This window comes from Fonsecaea nubica, assembly GCF_001646965.1.
Source record: "Fonsecaea nubica strain CBS 269.64 chromosome Unknown Scaff6, whole genome shotgun sequence".
Taxonomy (NCBI): domain Eukaryota; kingdom Fungi; phylum Ascomycota; class Eurotiomycetes; order Chaetothyriales; family Herpotrichiellaceae; genus Fonsecaea; species Fonsecaea nubica.
Window position 1 is genome coordinate 399,803 of NW_019173679.1, and position 18,566 is coordinate 418,368.

An 18,566-nucleotide genomic window follows, 5' to 3' on the forward strand; every position below is an offset into this window, starting at 1 on the left:
TTGCTGCGAGACTGGTTCACCACGGAGAAGCCGTGTACACAGTAGATCAATGCGAGTAAGAGAGATGGCGAAAAGGCTTTGGAGGAGAACAATTGGATTTGGTCTATTAGCCACCAACCGGATCTCCGCCAGTCGCATTACGTATTGTAGGGGAGGAAGGCAATGGGGACAACGCGGAGGGAGCGACGGCTATATTTAGCCGTCTGGTCACTTGTCTCACACGACATTTGTGACGTTATCAAGTAAACTTTGAGAGAGGAATATTGTCCGTTTTGTCAACGCATCTTGCTTGGGGTATTCCAAATCAAACGTGGTGCTTGGAAATAATGTACCTCGCAGACCAAAAACCTCGAGAGTTCAAAGACAAATGCTCGATTTTAGCCGCGCAAGCCGAAGCGATCAGCCACATCATGGTGGCGTTTTTGCCAAACCTGCAACTAAACACGCATCATTCATCGGCGGGTGCTGGAATGCCGTAACGTCAGACCGGGGTGTCGCTCTTAGGTGCATGATCGGATAGGAGGATATCGCAACGTCGTTCCAACTTTTTGTTTCATGTGCAACCGCCCAAACTCTTTGACTACTTGATCGAGTCCGCTGACATTTCTTTGGGTCCCTTGACGGCCTCGATGAGAAGAGGAGGGGGTGTGCGGCCGTTCGCTATGACCGACCGGGGGTTGGTCTCTTTGGGGGTCATGCGCCAGTCTTTATATGTTCCGTACTTGTTACAGGGGCCGGGCTGACAGCCTTCCTTTCGGCGAGCGGATCAGCAGGGCTGCGCCTCGTTGGCCCCGATTTCGTACATAAGCTGAGCTTTGCTGGGAACGGAGCTTTTCGAGAGGAAGAGAGAGACGGAGAAAGAGGGAGTTCCGTTGGTGCCGTCACTTTGTCGTCCTGAGTAAGATCTGGATTCCTTCATCTGGGGCGAATCAGCCATACTTCATTATGGTTACGAATACACCTCTCAAATATAGCTTGATTTTCCTTTTTCGTGCGATTGGTGGAAGCATCCAGCCTCCAGCCTCTTCTCCCCCTCGAACCCAAATCTCCTCAGGTTTGGAGGTACCGTGTCGCCATGGTCATGTCGCACCACCACCACCCACCCACCAATCGCCTTGCCAAGGCGTCGTAACAGCAGATGGTTTGTTTGCCTCTGGTTTGCCAGACCTCGGTATGTCCCGACTTTTTATTTTTCGTGGCAAATCTGGGTGGATGTGGTCTGTTCGAGTGTCTGAGAAAGGAGGAGAAGAGAAGCGAGCGAGAGGAGGCGATGGTGGCCTGTTGTTAGCGAGGCGTGGAACTTTTGGGGGAGAGGGACGGACAGATGTTTAGGAAACGCCAGAGGGTAAATGCCTGCACGGTGAGTCGGGGAACTTTTGCTCCCTCATGGCCAACTACTACTTCTCTTTCTTTTTTTTGCCTTTTGTCAATCCGTGCCATGGCCATTTTTGAACCATCGTGAGCCATTCCTTTGCCCCCAAGGAGCTGCCCAATGAAATGAGTCATCACTTGGGGGACAAGAGGATTCCTTCTTGGAAACGCGACGGCGACTCGTAATAGTCATGTGGATTAGCCAAATATGGAGACATCATCATGCCCACCCCTCCTCCCCGGTTGGGAGTTGCTCTTCGCACCTCGACACACAACCCTGGTTCCAGGCACCCACGACAAGTTCCCGTCAGGCATGCAGGTCAGCTGTACTTGTAACTTGTATGGGTTGATAGAAGCTTAGTGCTATAAAATGCAGGTTGCGCCAACACTCCCCTCCCCCCTCCACACACCCCCCCTCTTGGTCGCTATGATCTCGCCGCAGTGTGGCGCATGATTTGCTACTGGAAGCCACGGTCCTGGGACAAGCTCGCGTTCGCGCGTCTACTATTTCCAAAAGGCCAGATACTTAACCTGGTGAGGCATACCTGATTTTCGAATCATCATGTTGCACAGCCTTGCAGGCAACAGAGCGTGTTGTCAAGCCATCTTCCACACTATATCTCCAGGCGATTCAAGGTACTTTCTGCCATGTCGCTCGCTTGAACTGTCATCGCGCCCAGTGTCCAGCTCAGCATCACCATCACTATCACTTTCACCCTCATCGGCATCAGCTTCAGCATTACCATCTCACATCTCCTATCCAACCACCGACCATCATGATTATGAGAGATAACTATCCAGTCTCGCCTCCAAGCGACTACGATACAACGACATACACATCGATATCCACATCCACTCCGGACCAGAAGAAAGCGCACATCACCATCATGGCAGAGGAGATGATCTCTTCGCTGCCGGAACCATCCGTCACATCCGTCAAGATTCAGGGAGCCTTCCGTCGCACCAGATCACCGCCCCGCAACGAGCACGGCCAGATGGTATGCGACCACATTAACTGTCGTGGCAAAAACCAAACATTCAAACGCGTCTGCGAATGGAACAAGCACATGGACAGACACGAGAGGCCTTACAAGTGTCGAGAGGCCGGCTGCGAACTCAATCCCGGATTTACCTACTCGGGCGGGCTCCTGAGGCACCAAAGGGAAGTTCACAAAATGCACCTGTCGACCAAGCAGCCGCTGTTCTGTCCGTTTCCCAACTGTAACCGGAGCTCAGGCACCGGCTTCACCAGGAAGGAAAACCTCGAGGAGCACAAACGGCGCAGACACTTGGAGGAGTTGTCCGATCACGGCCCAGGCGACGCGGCCTCGCAGCCTGTTGTGGGCACGGCGTCGAGCTCGACCATGGTCCAAGAGCCCGCAGTCAAGCGACGGAGGATCTCGACGGCTACAGACATGCCAGGGTCGGTGCAGGGGCAGCATGTACAGCCTCAGCAGCAGCAGCAACAACAACAACATCTACAAGTGGGCAGCGAGGTGGCATCCACTCCTATTGACAACATTGTCGGAAGCGCCGAGAGCCAGTTGATCCAACATCTCAGGGATGAGCTGCGACAGAAAGAGGAATTTATCCGCCGCCAGGCTGCCGAGATCCATCGCCTCCAGAACCTGCTACGCAGTTTGCCACCGCAGGCGATCTACCACATGCAGAGCCGGATGCCTGGCAGTGGCGTCGGCTGAAGCGTACCTAATTGCCTGGGAGGTTTCTTGTTCGGTCGAGCCGGCGTTGGTGAACCTGCAAAGGGAATAAGGAATAATACATTACGACACTATTACTCACACACAGTCACACAGACACACTCATACGCACACATGACACAGGGAAGGATTTCCATGGGAAAGGAGGAGTCAGAGGTTAGGGCGGGAACAATATCGTCGCTGCTCCGTCATTTTTGTCTTTGCAAGATACCACGATACCATCGCCACGCAGGCTCATACGCATTACGCACACGCATGCGCATGCGCACGCGCACGCGCACCACGCAAGTTTCTTTCATTGTACTTTTGCACCATGAAGCCCTCTACTACTACGACATTGCCACCATTATTGCCACCGCCACTCACTACTCCCCCTCCTAATATTCTTGTTGGAACGTCACGGCGATCGACTCGTCGTGGCTTGGCGAGGCTATCTGAGATAGATAGATACATACCTAGGTACTTTGTGCTCTACCCTCTCTCCTGGTTTGAGAATGGTGGAGGAAACAATGACAATTATCTGATCTGATTTAATTTACAAGTGAACCGGTATTGAAATTAAACCGAGAGTGAGAGTGAGATTTGGTCTGAGAGACACGGTTCCTCTGTATACGGGTGTATGTATATGAGAGAGGTATGTACGTAACATAAACGGAGCGTAATTGTCCTTGCCCCCGTCCCAGCGATGGTAGTGGTAGTGGTCGATGTCGATATCGACGTTGTCGTCGTCGTCATCGTCATCTCGATCTCGTCGATGCAATGCATAACAAAGACTCGGCCGATGAGGTGCCGGGGCAGGGAGCCAGGCACTCAGGCAGTCAGGCACAGTTCGGGCACCGGGGCACGCCAGACCCAGAGGCCCGGAGGTACCCGGAGATACCTGGACTTGGAGGTATACGAACAAACTCGGTAGTGTACTTGGTAGTGTACTTGGTAGTGTACTCGGTAGTGCAGTGTGCCTTGCAGGTAGGCAGGTAGGCAGGTAGGTACTCTTCTACGCCTTGGCCCTTCTGAGCGTGAGTGAGTCACTACTTGTACGAGTCCTTGTAGGGTAGCCGGATAGCCGTGGTTAGGGCCTGGTATCGAGTACAAGTACAGATTAAAGGTACAGGTACAGGCAGACCGGTGGACACCAGTACCAGTAGGTACCTATGTAGGTAACTAATGTGCTAGCGTGGACAAGGACAAGTAGAAGCCCAAGCTAAGGTAAGCAAATGGGATAGGCAGACAGCCAGACAGCCAGATACGAGGTACTTCGATGTACCGACTTTGCTCGACAAGGCAGAAATGGTCCTTCCCGCCCCCCCCACAGACCGTTGGTACCTACGAGTGCGCGTAGCAGTATTAGGCAAGTACAGATTTTCACTAACCTCGCGAGTCATTGACGACGTCGTCGTGGCGAATGGCTGGATGAGTAACTAAGTTCTAGCGAGTTCAGCCCGTGTAAAGGCCAGGCTGTGCCTCTTTGGGGGATTAAGAAAAAGCCAAGGCTGTGTGGCACGCACAAGGCAGAGCAGAACAAAAGCGTCCCCAAGCCTCTCGGAGCGGGGACGGAGAAGCCAAGAGTAGTGAGGCCACGAGTTGCCGTACCTGCGTACCTACAGTCAGTAGTAATTCTCGGTTTACAGGTCGCCACCAGTGAATTACACTTTTTGGTCCTCGCCCTTCATACGAGGCTACCTGTACCTGGTGACAACAGTGCTGACTACACACCTCGTACTCATAGTGGCTAGTAGGTGGCTACCTAGTGGCTACGAGTACTCGGTATGACTTAAAAAAAAGACCTCGTATACCTACCTAGTGCTTGTACCTAGGCTACTAGGCTACTAGGCTCGCTAGGCACGTGCCTAGGCAAAACAAGGCGTCAGCCCAGCCTACGAGTACGATTAGGAGTAGTGGTCCAGGCAGCAGTGCTTTTTCTACGAGGTACTTGTCCAAGAACTCGTACGCGGCACCCGCGGCAACTGCTGACGCCTCGAAACCTTCCCGGGGGTGCGGTACCGAGGACTCGGGACTCGCTCGTATCACACCTTTCTCCAGAGTGCGAGGTACCTGACCTCGTATCGCCTCCCTGTACCTCGTACCGAGTACATGTGTGAGGGGACTTGGCCACGAGCAGCTCGCATGGTACCTACTTAGAGCATCAGGTAAGTACTGAGCACTGAATACTTGTACTGGTACCTCCGCGGCGAGACAAAGACACTGCGCGGGTGCTTGGTGTCTGGCTCCTGGTGCCGTAGTCGTACTCTCTCCTGGTACCGCGCCTCTCTATCTCTCCCTGCAGGTACGAGATACATTGTGCAGCAAATGCTCGTGCTTCCCATTGATTACCTCTGTGGTACTATTACCGTTACTCTGATCCTACCCTCAATCGCAAGTCCTCACTCAACTCATTTCCCATCCCTTCCTTTCGTTCACTCTCATCCCACCATCTTTTCGTCCTTTTTCGTCCTTTTCTTTTTCTCCTTTCCCTTGTTAACCCCTTTCATATTTTCTTTTCTTCTTCTTCTCGCGTCCTCCGATAACACTCGCCACTTTTTTCGCCACCACCAACTTAAAAACCCTTCAAACCCTTACCAGGAAAGAGCCGGCCCGCTCTGTCTGTGGCGCAGCGCCAATGAAATCAAGGTATATGACTCGGGGCCCGGCCACTTCGGTATAGGGCGACACGAGTACAAGCAAAACCAAAGAACAAGTAGAGGCCAAAAGAAAGAAGGATGAGCTAGGACGAATTGAGAAGCTAGGTAGGTAGCCAGGTAGGACCGAGACACTATGGACGTCCTCTGTCCAAGTACGAGGTATGTACAAGCACTTGTACAAGTAAAAGGGAGTCTAGCCTCGTCCTCTGATGACTCGTGGCCTCATCAGAGGAATACAGACTAGGTCAGGTGACCCGACCCGACCACCCCGACCCAGCCGTGCCAGCCCGGGCTTCGACTTGGGCTTCGGCAGGTCAGATGATCATCAATCAACTACGCCTCATGCCCTCGTGTTCTCCTGCCTGTACGAGGACAAGGACAAGGACGAGTACCTTGTATCTCTTGTCTCAGGTTTGTCGTTGCTTGTTCACCATCATGGATGGGTACTCGTATCTCGTCGTCCAGAGTCCGAGTCATGAGGACCAAGGCTCCACTCTACTCTCGTCTGTCTCCTTCTCGGTTCATCTCTTTGGTCTCTGCAGAAAGAAAGAAAAACATCAGTCCATCATGTTTCGTCCTCGACCGTGCTGTCATCCGATCATCCGATCATTCCCATCGTCTCATCATCCCATCGTCTTATCCATCATTCAACTGTTTTGAATACCAAGACAATTCCTCAGAGTCCGGTCAAGTCCAGCCAGTCCAGTCCAGTCTCCGATCCAGGAAATGGTGCCCCCTTCCCCCTTAAAAGGCCTCAACGTAAAGGGGACTCTCGTGTGTCTCATGACCATCGTTTCCATCGCATGATACTCTCATCGAAGATTCCCGTTCTCGTAATCATACTGGTCCTTGTATCTGGGGTAAGCCGCAGACCTCCCATCGCTGTCGCCTTGGCTTTTCGCCTGTTTGTTTGGACCCGGCAAGTTCCATCCATTCCATCCCTTCCCTAGTACGAGTATACCTGGTATACCATTCCCGTTACAGGGCTAGGCAGGGCTGGGCTGACCTGGACTGGCCTGGCCTGGCATGCCCTAGCCTGGCTCCCTCGCCGTTTTCTTCCTGTTCCAATCGTGCCCGTGTCCTGTCCCTCCGTCTGTATGGTCCTGGCCCTTTCCAGCTCGGTCCGCCTTGGTCTTGGGGAGGAAAAACCGGGTTCGGCAGCAAGCATCCCCGACTAGACTGGATATAAGTTCCGGGCTTGGGTTTGTTCGACAACTTAACACGCCTCGACTCGACTTGATTGAACTCGACTCGTTGCTGCTCAGATTCGAGTCGCTGTCATTTTGTACAAGGTAGACAGTCAAATCGATGATCTCGAGTCCGAGGTTGACTACAAGTACCACGTCTGCCACGTGGCGGGTGGCGACTTGCAAGAAAGACCACACGCGGCTCTTTGCTCTCGGCGACCACCCCCAGCATGCACTTGTAGGCTGTACGTGGACAATGTGGACAACAAGCCACTCCAAAATTCGCAGAGTCCCCGTTATGGTGTGTTACCCCAATTCGTGGATCCGGATTCTGCCTGCCACCTCGGGAAAGCTGTTCAAGAAGCGAGACCCAACACTCCAGTGATCGTAAATGACCACATGGTCGATGAACCTCTGGGTTAAGACGGTGGCCCCCGTCAATGCGTCCTGCTCAACAGCCGAGTCGAGAGTGTGAGGCCAGTTAACACCCCATTCCGCCTGGATCAGAGGCGTGAGCCAGTCCCGCAGTTTGTGGATTGCGGCATCTCGGACGGGGGGTCTGAGATTCATATTAGCATTTTCTCAGCAAAAACGATGGCGCCACAAGAAAGCGAGCCCACTTACAATGGTATTGTTTCGATCGCGCCGATGTGCGGGACCATGCATTGTGCCGGTGTCGGTTTCATCATGTCCGGGAGTTTCTGGTAATGTTCCAGCGTAGGGACCAGCAGCCACTATGGAAATTCTTGTCAGTTTGTGAACTGGGATGTAATTCTGAACTTTTCCAACTCACTCGCATCATGTGTGTAAGCAAATAGGCCGAAGCCAGACGGACAAAGATGTCGTTATCAAAACTTCGCGAGACTTCGCATGCCCACGACGCACAGTCGAATTTGTCCGTCGCTCGACGGGGGCGGAAGAACAAATCGACAGCCACCTTATCTGTGGTTCCCAGGACATCGGACACCAGGACACCACTTTCAAGCATGCGCCGCGCCCCGTTCACATAGTCTGTGTAGGTGCGGCTCATCGGCGAGTCGTCGGGGACCACCAGTGGAAGGACGAGGTGTCTAGGGATCCTGAGCCTGGTGACTTGATCTTCCTGCGCCACACACAAATCCCATTCGTTCAATCTCGGGTGCGCAGTGGGAAAATTCGTGACCAGCTCAAAGTAGGGCGTTGCAGGCGAGGCGGCCAGCGGCAGCGGGCTGGCGCTGGCCATGTCGGTGGCGATTCGGGGGTATTGGGATGACTGTCTCGATAAGCTAGTCGGTGGTGACGGCGATTCTGAGCCGACTGTATCGGTTGGCTCTCTCTTGGACCCTCCTTGGGAAAATCGTCGAGGGCCTGGTGGCAACTAAACGTGGGAATTCAGGCATTAGTGCATTCTCATCAAGGACACAAGCACGCAGGCAGGACGGCAGGGGCTCGCTGGGTCTAGGCATTTATGAGTCGTGTGATGGTCTGTCTCACTTGCGGGATCGCCGGCTTCAGGCAGCATGAACGACTTCGTGTCGACTCCACGAAAGTGGTGGAGGCACTCACCTGTGGGCGCTCGTCCAACCGAGCACTTTGCGATCGTAAGTGCAGTACTGGGTGCCACACGGCACGTTCATCAACACCGGGAGGGCTTATGCCAGAATCCATTCCCTCCCAGGAATTCTTTCCCTCTACCGAGCCCAGGGACAAGCCCACCCTTTCGTCGGAGCGCAGTGCCAGAAACTGACGCAAAATGGCCTCGCCTTCTAGAGGGGATGCATGCTTGAGTGAGGTCAGTAAACTAGCGATTGACATGGAACCGTCGGGTGATTTGCCCTTTGCTGATTCCGAAGTGAGCGATCCCAAACTCGAGGTATCAGCGGGACTTTTTCTGGCATCCACCAGGGATTCAGACCCTTCTATGCGGGACGACATGATGTCGTCGCCATCTTCGTCTTCGTTCCGGTGCGCGTAATGATGTAGGTTGTTGGTGATTTCTTGATTTGACGTGCCACTGCGGATGAGCTCGAATATTGCTTCGAGGCGGGGCGAGGGACCCTCGCGGATGCCATCGAGTAAGCTGTTCAAGGCATCCTGATAAGTCCTCGACTCGTCCAAGGTGCGCTGAAAAGCAGCCCTGCGTCTCATATCCAGCGAGAGGTCGATTACACACTCGGTACCAAGGGTTTCACACAGCTGGCAGGGTGCCGGCCCGCCTGTACATTTCGTTTTTCGTTTCTTGCAAGCTTCGCAGGCGGCCGAGATACGAGCACTGGATGGTTTCTTCCGCGGAGGTTTGGAGAGAGACTCTTTCGCCGGCTTGATGGGCCGCGCATTAGGTGGCGAAGGCATTGGCTGTGTCTCTGTCTCTGTTTCTCAACGCTTCCAGGGTGATTGCACCGTTGTTTTCTATGTGCACCTATCTGTCTCCATCGCGCAGTGCCGAGGGTTATTCAATCGAGTCCGTTCCTTCCGGTTTGCTTTTCGACGCGGGTGGAGTTATTCGCAGGATGGCGTGCAAAGCCAATTGGGTAATTGGAGGGTTGGCAGTCTCAATGTGCGGGCAAGAATAGTATTTCAGATGAATACATTGTAAACGAGAAGAGAGAGAGAGAGAGAGAGAGAGAGAGAGACAGGGAAAGAGAAAAGAAGGCGAGAGGAAAACAATGACGAGGGGCTGTTTGTCTTGGGCCAACTTTCTGGTTCCCCCTGCGATCGGGCTTCTCATTCTGGGCCTAGTACGAGTTGAATCGAGTCCTGCTGCAGCAAGCGGCGAAAAAAGGTGATAAAAGGGCTATTCGAGGTTGCCAGCAGTAGCAGTAGCTAGCAAACCGCAGCCCAGTCGAGTGGTCCTTGGGGCGCAGGGTCTGGTAGTGCAATAGCGTGCAGAAGAGCCGAGCGGAGGACCCTGTGAGAGTCAGGTCTGCGTCAGGTGACCTGGAAATCTACATCCAGACAATAGTGATTGGTCGAGGCGTTGAGCAAGTGAAGAGTGGTGGGGCTCTCCCTCAGTAACTTTGTGCTGATCTGACCTACTTTAGGGGCATGGGTGTGGGTTTTGACCCCGAGGGGCCATCCCCAATGGCGGCGCCTTATGGAAAGATATCCAGTGCAGAACTCTTGAAGTTTAAAAGATGGAGGGTAAAGGACAGGGAGGAAGGTAGATACAGTAACTCGTCGAATGGATGGTAATTAGTTTGTTCCCTTCCTCCGGGCGGTGTCTTCCTCCGGGAGGTGTGCGTGCGCTAGGTACCGAGCGTTGTCTGTGTTAGGCTGTAACACAACATGAAGGTCAGGGTGGTAGCAATCGAGGACGATCGATCAACCACGCAAATGATTTCTACACCTTGGGTACTGCAGCAGCTGAGCAACAGGTGGGCAGGTGCGAAAATGCGCAGGGGATGGCGTACGCTGGATGACGGTACGTCATTAGCTCCGAACTAGCGACCTGCCTAGCGCTTTACGCTGGGTCTCCCCCTCTCCACCCGGACCTATCACCGGTATGTACCGGGTAGTTTGGAGGGATCACCATCCACATGGAATCTGGGTGCCGATCGACTGCCCGGAACAAAGTTCCAGGGGATCCACATGACACACCAACCCCCAACACAACCCCCTACAAATACCTCGTACACCACCATGAACACGCACTCGTATACGAAACATGCCTTCCAAAGGCGCTTGTGCCTCTACCCCCCTTGTTTGGTTCTGTACAATGACGTATGTTTCTCGGTTGCGGTCGAGGATGTGTGGTTACCCTGTCCTCCGAAAGGAGGGTTGAGGATCGAGGCTGGAATCCTGTAGAGAAGGAGACCTGACCCATAACCCATTGCCGAATTGCCAGTAATAGCAGCGATCAACACAGTTCACTTGTTACAAACACCAAGACCCTCTCCCCCCCCTCCCTCTCACCGCAGGGGCTCCCCGAGAAAAAGAAAAGGGAATCCACAAGGAAAAGTTTCCCTCGAACTTGATGTCTTTTCTAGATTGGCCGCCAAGAAATTAGAATAAAAATATATCCGATAGAACAAAGATCCGGTTGTTCGGGGAACGACAGCATTCGTCTCAAGTCGATCTACTTACACCCAAGGGATGATATGGGGTTTCTGTTACCTCCTTTCCTCTGAGGAGGTTTTTCTTCGCGGGAGAATTCTCGCTCTTCTCCCACGACGCACGTCGGCATTTCTATCGCGTATTCTTTCTCGTGATAACCTGGAAATTTCAGGAGGCTCGCTTGGTGTGCATAATGTCCTGCCACATACCTAAGTGGCTGAAGTGAATACGAGTAGATAGGTAGAGGAGGTAACGAGGGTAGAAGACCTCGGTGATTCTGCGATCACAATGGACAGATTGAACAAAACTTTTTTGGGCGCGATATTACCCATGACGTATTTGTTCTGACTAGGACCTGCATACCACTGTTGTGGTGTCCGCGACATGTTTGTTCCCTACACCTCTCAACTTACCAAACTAGGTAGGCAAGTAAATAAGATTGGACGAGACCGCTCGTTTAAGGGCTGGAATCGAGACCAAACGGAGAAAACATCTAACCTGGTGCCTACCTAGGAGATAATCAGGAAAGGTGCCCTTAGTTCCTCTCTGGTCTGCAGGACCCATGTTAATTTCCAAGCAGGTTGTCCTTGGCTCGCCTGTGTGCGGAGGTGGTAAAGTTTGTCCGCTCCTCTGGTTGTGGGAATATTATTTAGGGTCGCGTGGCGGTGTAGGGGGCCCTGGAAGATTGTCCCAGGCGGATAAAAGATCCAGGTTGGCGTTGTTACGCATCCCTTTTTGTTTGTTTGTGCAAAAGCCCGCACAGTATGTTTGAAGGGGGATCAGGGAGTCGAGGCATTGTTGTCTGTTACACATTTATCGATCACTTTTTCTCCTCTCGTCAGGGTTCATTGAGTTAAGCGACGAACCGAAATGTGGCCCTTGGGATCGAGACGCCAAAGAGAAGCGGCGAGGTATCTGAGAGAGCTCTTCTATTTTGTTGGGGTGATCAACATAGTATTATCTTCGCTAAGTTATGTCGTATTATCTCATATTCTCTCAAAATATCCCATGTCATGCCAAACGCTTGTCCACAAGTGTCCAAATTACAGATCGTGAAAAGGTCGAATCTAGATCCAGAACCAGATTTACGGTAATTCCATGTGCGGTGCTCGTGCTGAATAGCCCAATGCCTTGTGCGCCTGTCCGCTGACATCATTCATGTGCCCACGGCATCTTTCTCGCTTAGGAGGACAAACCATGTCAAAGGAAACTCATGGGAACGAGAGTGAGTGCCGACACCTTGTCTCTGGGTTGCTCTACGCTATCACTGTTGTAGTGGCACTCGGATCTTTTATCCGTCGCCAGATTCCAGATCTCGGGTCTTCATATCGCCAGCGCTCCTGTAGCAGGGAACTGACATTCTGCTCCAGCCTTTGCCGTATGCCCTCCACCTTGACGTCGTCCATCTGCAACTCGGACAGTTGGCCTTCGGTGGTGAGGAACACCACGCTGTGTGCAATCAGCGACCACGACGTCTCGCATTCGTTCCACGGATCATGAATGTCTATCGCGCCGCCCGCCAGCTCGATCTCGTCGCGGAACACCGTGCTGTGCGGCTCTGGACACAGCTTGACGAACAGCCGCCGGAGCCGTCGCATCTTGCGCACACTTTTGAGCACCTCGTCTACGTGGTTGTAGAAGGGGAAGATGGAAACGAAGTCGAAACTCAATAGGTTGCTGAACAGCGCATCTCCAGCAGCCGAGTTGTTGGAGTGCAGCGCCGTTAGCAGAGACGGGGTTCGCCGCAAGAAGAATTCGTAGGTCGTGTAGGCCAGCAGGCTGGACCCTTCGTTAACAACCATGTTTTGCCATGGTCGCGCAACTAGGAAATTCGGAAGATCATCGTAGTCGATCGGCGTCCGGGCGGCTTCTAGAGTCTGGTCAAGCCGGAGGATCTGGAAGGCCATGTCAAAGGCCCAGGCGTCGCTGGTCCACGAACAGATCCCCGCCAGCTCGGTTAGGATCTCGGGAGCGGCAACGATACTGAAGCGGGTCGCAGGAACTTCGTTGAGCAAGCGTGCCCACCAGGCTGGATGGATGTGGTTGTAATGACCCGGCACGTGGGCGACAACACTGACGACATATTGGTTTAGGTTATGCCTCTTGAGGAAGGAGAGAAAGTCGCTCAGTAGTAGCGGATGGAGCACGGAGTGTTTGAAGAGGACGGGGAGAGTAAGGGTGCGGAGAAGGCGGCACGTCAATGTCAAGTTCTTCAGGGCATGCTGGCGGTGCAATGATGTTGGGATGCTGGTCAACTCGATGCCTGCCTCAGACTCGAAGGGTATCAGACCCGACTTGGGTTTCTGCAAGATGTCGGCATCAAAGGGGCTGGGGGCGTCGAGGAATGAGATGATGCGGCTGAGGATCTCGTTGGGGTGTTGGAGGAAATTCATCTGTGTCAAGTTGTCGTTGATCCCGCTGCTCTTGAAGGTTCAGATATCAGATATGCTCGCGGGCACCGGACGGAGACAGGGGCAAGTGAGACAGCCTGACAGCCGACTCTTTCAAGATGACATTTACCTGCTGTCTGATGATCAGCGGTATGCACGATCGATGATCACAAGGTGGACAAGGAGGTGTAGGTGTCGTCTTGGTCTCACTTCATTGCCGTCGTTGAACTTGGGCGGACTTCTAGACCCGACCTGAGACACACGACTCACCTTGGAGATGTCCCTGCAGCCTTTAGTTCTTGGGTCCGTTGAGTAGGAGTGGTGATTGGCCCGGATGGACAAATATAGGCGGCCTCTGAGCAGAAAGAGACACGGACCAAGTCATGGTTGTCATTCTCCTCCTTAACGCCACCATCGCCATCGTCGTCACACTTTCCCCGCAGGACGCAGGCTCACTTCTCCCTGCATTCTACCCCTCTTTCACTGCCACAACTTGCCTTTGTGCCTGTGTCTCTCCTCATCTCAACAGGCCACCATTCTCCACGCCGTGATTGTACCAGACTCGTCTCCAGGTGCCTCAGGCCTAGCGATTGGCCTGATGCTTCTTGCCTGACTCTTCCAACCACAACCACACAACCAAGCCTGAAAACTTTTTGCCCAGGCGCGGGGTAAAGGTGTCGTTGTTGGCACTTTGTGTACAAGAGAAGAGGTTTGTTTACGTAGCCAGTTCTTCTTCCGCACTGTCCAGAATAGCTCGTATAAGCTACTTATCCAGTGAGAGATAGTTTTCCTGCGCCGTATTGTTTGAGGGACAGCTTGTCAAGTACAAGAACCACTAGATCCTACGCTCGTCCATATCTCCAGAAACTCAAGTTTAACACGCCTCCTTGACAGCTACCATGTCCTTCCCTCTGCACCGTAACCCGCCCTTTCGCGCCGAACACCTTGGCTCCCTCCTGCGCACTGACAAGCTGCTTGACACGCGTCATGCCTGGGAGGCCGGGAAGGCGTCGGCTGAAGCTCTGCAGGAGATCGAGGACGCCGACATCAAGGACATCGTGAAGCTACAGCTCGAGCTGGGGTTCCAAGCCCTCACCGATGGCGAATACAGAAGACATATGTTCTGGGGATCATTCTTCCCCGGGCTAGAGGGAATGACCGAGATTGAACACCCGGATCCAGACCTCTTCCGCATGTACATCCCAGACATCGCCGCCTTCACCGAGGAGGGCTACAAACCCGGCGAGACGATGTTGTGCACGGGCAAGATCAGGCACAAGGGCAGCACCTACACCGCCCAGTTCGACTTCCTCAAAGGACTCGTGCCCCAGTCCCAGTGGAAGAACCTCAAGCTCACCCTTGCCGCCCCCAACTGGTATCATCTCAGGTACAAGCAGGGTAAAGCGTATCCCGCCGACGTGTACAAGAACGATGATGAGTACTTTGCCGACATTGCCAAAGCCTACCAAGAGGAACTGCGAATTTTGTACGACCATGGATTGAGAAATGTGCAGTTTGATGATCCCAATTTGGCTTGTAAGTCGGCAGGTTGAAATCCACTCTGTAGCGTCAACCACTGGCATGGAGGCGTTTCCAATATGAACTGACGCTTTTCTTTTCTCGTACAGATTTCTGCTCCGAAGCCATGATCGCTGGTTGGGAAAAAGACCCTCTAAACACCTACTCCACCGACGAGCTTCTCGCCAAGTACATCGACCTGTACAATGCATGCATCTCTCAAATTCCCTCAGACATGCATGTCGGCGTCCACCTCTGTCGGGGCAACTTTGTCAACTCGCGCCACTTCTCCGAGGGTGGCTACGACCGTATCGCCACCCTACTCTTCCAGAATCTCAACATGCATACGTATTACCTGGAATACGACACTCCGCGGGCTGGCGGCTTTGAACCGCTGCAGCACCTGCCCAAGAACAAGAACGTCATTCTGGGTGTGGTGACAAGCAAATTTCCCAAGATGGAGGACGAGGAGGAGATGGTGAAGCGGATCAAAGAGGCTGCCGGCTGGATGTGCAAGGGTACGGGGGAGAGTGAGAAAGAAGCTCTCAACAGGTGTGGTGTCAGTCCGCAGTGCGGGTTTGCGAGCCATTCGAGCGGTAACGCAGTCAAGAGAGCGGATATGATCGAGAAATTGAAGTTGGTGAGGAGGATTGCGGATCGCATCTGGCCTGGGGAGCCGTAATTGGGAGAATCCAAGAGATTGTCGATACTCGGCAGAACTTGCTTGGACCGAGACGTCGAGGATCACGTCTGGTCGAGAGGCGCCTTTTGACGGGGACCGCATGAACGAGTTGGGCTTCAACAGTCCCGGACGCGGAGTATAGATCAAAAGTTGACGGTCGACTTGGCTGCGCATGAAATCACTTGGGGAGTTGCATTCAACATCGGCCCGAGTAGTAAATAATGAGCTTCGAAGAGCTTTCTCATGTCCTGGCTAGCGAAAATTTGGGAAGAAATTTCCGACAACACTTCGTAAATGTCTTTCTTCAATTCACCAGCAACGATGGTCGTCTCCTGGTTTGAAATTAGGATAGATCACACTTCAGTGCTTGTGCGTTCGAGACACTCGATCTCCTCGGTAAATGAGGCTGCGGATCAGCGATCACCGTCTCGAGCACCAATGGCATGATGGTTCGACGGGTGCCCTTGGTTCTCCATGTGTTGGAGCAACCTGGTTGCAGTAGCGACGGTAATGTGATGATGCTTTGTTGTGGCGGCCGAGTTCGTCACGTGGATAGCCCAGTGCGTGAGGATCTCGTCATCCGCGGGGACTTGCTCGGCGGCGTTGTCCAGCAGGAGGGAAATGATGCTTCCTTGCAGGCCTGTCCCTTTCGCGGGGTCTTGTGCTCTTTCGCATACCAGGTGGAATAGTCGCAAGGGCAGTGGTTGGTCCGGGTATTCATGCTTCACGATCGAGTTATATACGTCGATCAGCACTTCAAGAGCCATTCTGTTACCCTCTCGGACGGCATTCGCCATGCCCTCGAATGTTGCTTGCGGCGAAGGACCCCTCCGGATGGGACCCCAGTCCTTGTTATCCGGCAGGCTGCTATCTCTGGTGCCCAGGGCTGAGAGCAGCAGCCGGAGGAGTCCGATATCCCTGTACGTCCACGTTTTTCGGCGGACGAGGTGTTCTGGAATGGTGTGTACTGCGAGTACACTCTTCATCAAACGCTCGAGCCAGACCTCTTTAGGTTGTGGCTGAGACCGGACCGGGTGATCTGAGAGATACGTAGTCTTGATGAATAGGGATGGAGATGTATTTATGCTATCATATGTCACTGCCCCAAGCCATTTTATGTCTGGAATGGCTAACCCGAAGCTGAAGTAGTCTTGCATGCCGATTTCATCATCAATCGCCGGGAGAAGGATATCGGGGTCGGCAAGCTGGGCAGATTGACCACCTCGCGTCCAGAGGATCCCAGCAGATCTTGCAGCTGTCAACAGCTCTCTTTCACGGTGCCAGTGTCGGACCATGGCCAATCTGTTCAGCGCCGGGATGCAAGACTGGAGAAATTCGGGAGTGCACCATCTGGTGACCAATATGGCTTCCTGTAGACGTCGCTGTTCGTCGAATCCAATCAATCTGAAAGTTGCAGGCGAGAAGTGGCGAGTCTCCACATGACTCGTTTCATCTGCTTCAAAAAAGGCGAACAGAACCAGTACAGAGTAGACGGAAGGTCTGGACAGAGCTCTGGCTAGATGTACCGATGCCCTAGGGAGATCCAACTCCAAGCAATGGAAAAAGATCTGCTCGATGATCTCCACTGGCAGTGATTCGAGAGCGGATACTTTCTTTCGAGGTTCGACCTCTGCTGTGAGCTGTTCGTGGATAAGGTTGGCTCGTATGGTTCGAGCTGTGCGAGAAGGCTTGAGCTGATCAACTCGTTTCATAGGTCGTCCACGTCTATGCCGTACACCATCGTTGGTGTCTGAGGTCGTGTCTCCGCCACGACGAATGTGTTTCCGAGGCATCAACATCTTGATTTCCTAAGGCAAATCAGTAGGGTTAGCGGGTGACAGGCTGACATATTCGCAGAAAGGGGGGCCCGTTGACATCAAGAAATGGATACACGTTTGATCACCAAGTTGTGAGGCAGTCAGGTTGCCAGGTTGTAACCAGCAAAGTCCGTGATATAAATGTCTTGGCAAAAACTCACTGTGGTTCGTCATTACAAACTGACTTACATCACCTTCCACGTTGTCCACTCGTTGCGGAACCCTCGTTTGTCGATGGAGCTACAATATGTACCTCGTCAATATACTCAGTTGTGAGGTCCTGCATATAATTTCACGATGCCTCGCTCAAGTCGAGAGATTGGCAACGCCTTCACTAACCCCTGAAACGTCCAGGGTCTTTGACATACAGGCTCAGCACCAAACACGCTCAGCCAGAACTCGGTGATTCTGTGCAGTGCTGAGAGCTGTGAGAGCGCAGGTGGCTCGCCAACGCCAGTCGTGAAGGGCTCCCAACATCATACCTCCCGCTAACTCATGCATCTCTTTTCTCCCTCGTACTCGTACAACAGAATGCTCCCTCCACCAGCCCTGCGACGCGTTCGATCTGTCAAAGTATGGGCGCTGGCACTGATATAAAAAGAACCTGGGGTTCGCGAACCCACCAAAAAAGCAATCTACGAGTACACCAGTGTCATAGACGCATGTGCCACGTGTGGACTTTGGACTTTTTGTCGGGCGGGTGGTGGTGGTTCTTTTCGCCTGGCGCGCGAGGGCGGGAAGCTTTCCCACACAAAACTTTTGTGAGACTTTTGTTCGGACGCTACTAGCGAGGACCGCTGCGGGAAAGGGGGGACGGGCAGTGCATTTCAATGCAAAAGGTAACATGCACGGCCCACATGTCCTCGTACGTGCCGTCGACAACGACGCCAGGCAGACTCTACTCGGTACGTACAAGTACATACCTATCAAGGTAGCCTAGGTAGTACCTACCTGGTACCTACCTACATATGTCCATACCCCAAAGACCGCACTTGATTAGTTAGTTGGTTTCATGCGCATCAAGATTGCCTTGGCCCCAAAGCAAGGTAGGACACTACGAGTAGGTATTCCGTATGCACTCGTACTCGGGACTCGGGACAGGGCCACGAAGCTCGAGAACAAAAAGATTCGTGAGGCTGAAAGAGACACTACTTGTACGACTCGACGGGTAGGTTGATAATGCCAAGAGGTAAGGCGCACTCGAACTTAGGG

The 18,566-nt window shown here is 53.1% G+C and overlaps 5 protein-coding genes across 5 annotated transcripts; 2 read left to right on the forward strand and 3 right to left on the reverse strand.

Annotated features, from left to right (window-relative positions):
* Positions 1-2,147: 2,147 nt before the first annotated feature.
* On the forward strand, positions 2,148-3,071 carry AYO20_01538 (hypothetical protein; the record flags this gene model as incomplete). The annotated part of the gene is made up of 1 exon (XM_022639844.1): positions 2,148-3,071. One exon carries the CDS (start codon positions 2,148-2,150, stop codon positions 3,069-3,071), a length of 924 nt encoding a protein of 307 aa, XP_022504232.1.
* Positions 3,072-7,221: 4,150 nt separating this feature from the next.
* AYO20_01539 (hypothetical protein) lies at positions 7,222-9,246 on the reverse strand (the record flags this gene model as incomplete). Its single annotated transcript, XM_022639845.1, has 4 exons — positions 7,222-7,474; positions 7,540-7,649; positions 7,709-8,272; positions 8,461-9,246. The coding sequence occupies 4 exons, from the start codon at positions 9,244-9,246 to the stop codon at positions 7,222-7,224; spliced, it is 1,713 nt and encodes a 570-aa protein (XP_022504233.1).
* Positions 9,247-12,203: 2,957 nt separating this feature from the next.
* AYO20_01540 (hypothetical protein) lies at positions 12,204-13,340 on the reverse strand (the record flags this gene model as incomplete). Its single annotated transcript, XM_022639846.1, has 1 exon — positions 12,204-13,340. The coding sequence occupies one exon, from the start codon at positions 13,338-13,340 to the stop codon at positions 12,204-12,206; it is 1,137 nt and encodes a 378-aa protein (XP_022504234.1).
* An 896-nt stretch (positions 13,341-14,236) lies between these two features.
* On the forward strand, positions 14,237-15,537 carry AYO20_01541 (hypothetical protein; the record flags this gene model as incomplete). The annotated part of the gene is made up of 2 exons (XM_022639847.1): positions 14,237-14,873; positions 14,966-15,537. The coding sequence occupies 2 exons, from the start codon at positions 14,237-14,239 to the stop codon at positions 15,535-15,537; spliced, it is 1,209 nt and encodes a 402-aa protein (XP_022504235.1).
* Positions 15,538-15,950: 413 nt separating this feature from the next.
* AYO20_01542 (hypothetical protein) lies at positions 15,951-17,336 on the reverse strand (the record flags this gene model as incomplete). The annotated part of the gene is made up of 1 exon (XM_022639848.1): positions 15,951-17,336. One exon carries the CDS (start codon positions 17,334-17,336, stop codon positions 15,951-15,953), a length of 1,386 nt encoding a protein of 461 aa, XP_022504236.1.
* Positions 17,337-18,566: the final 1,230 nt, after the last annotated feature.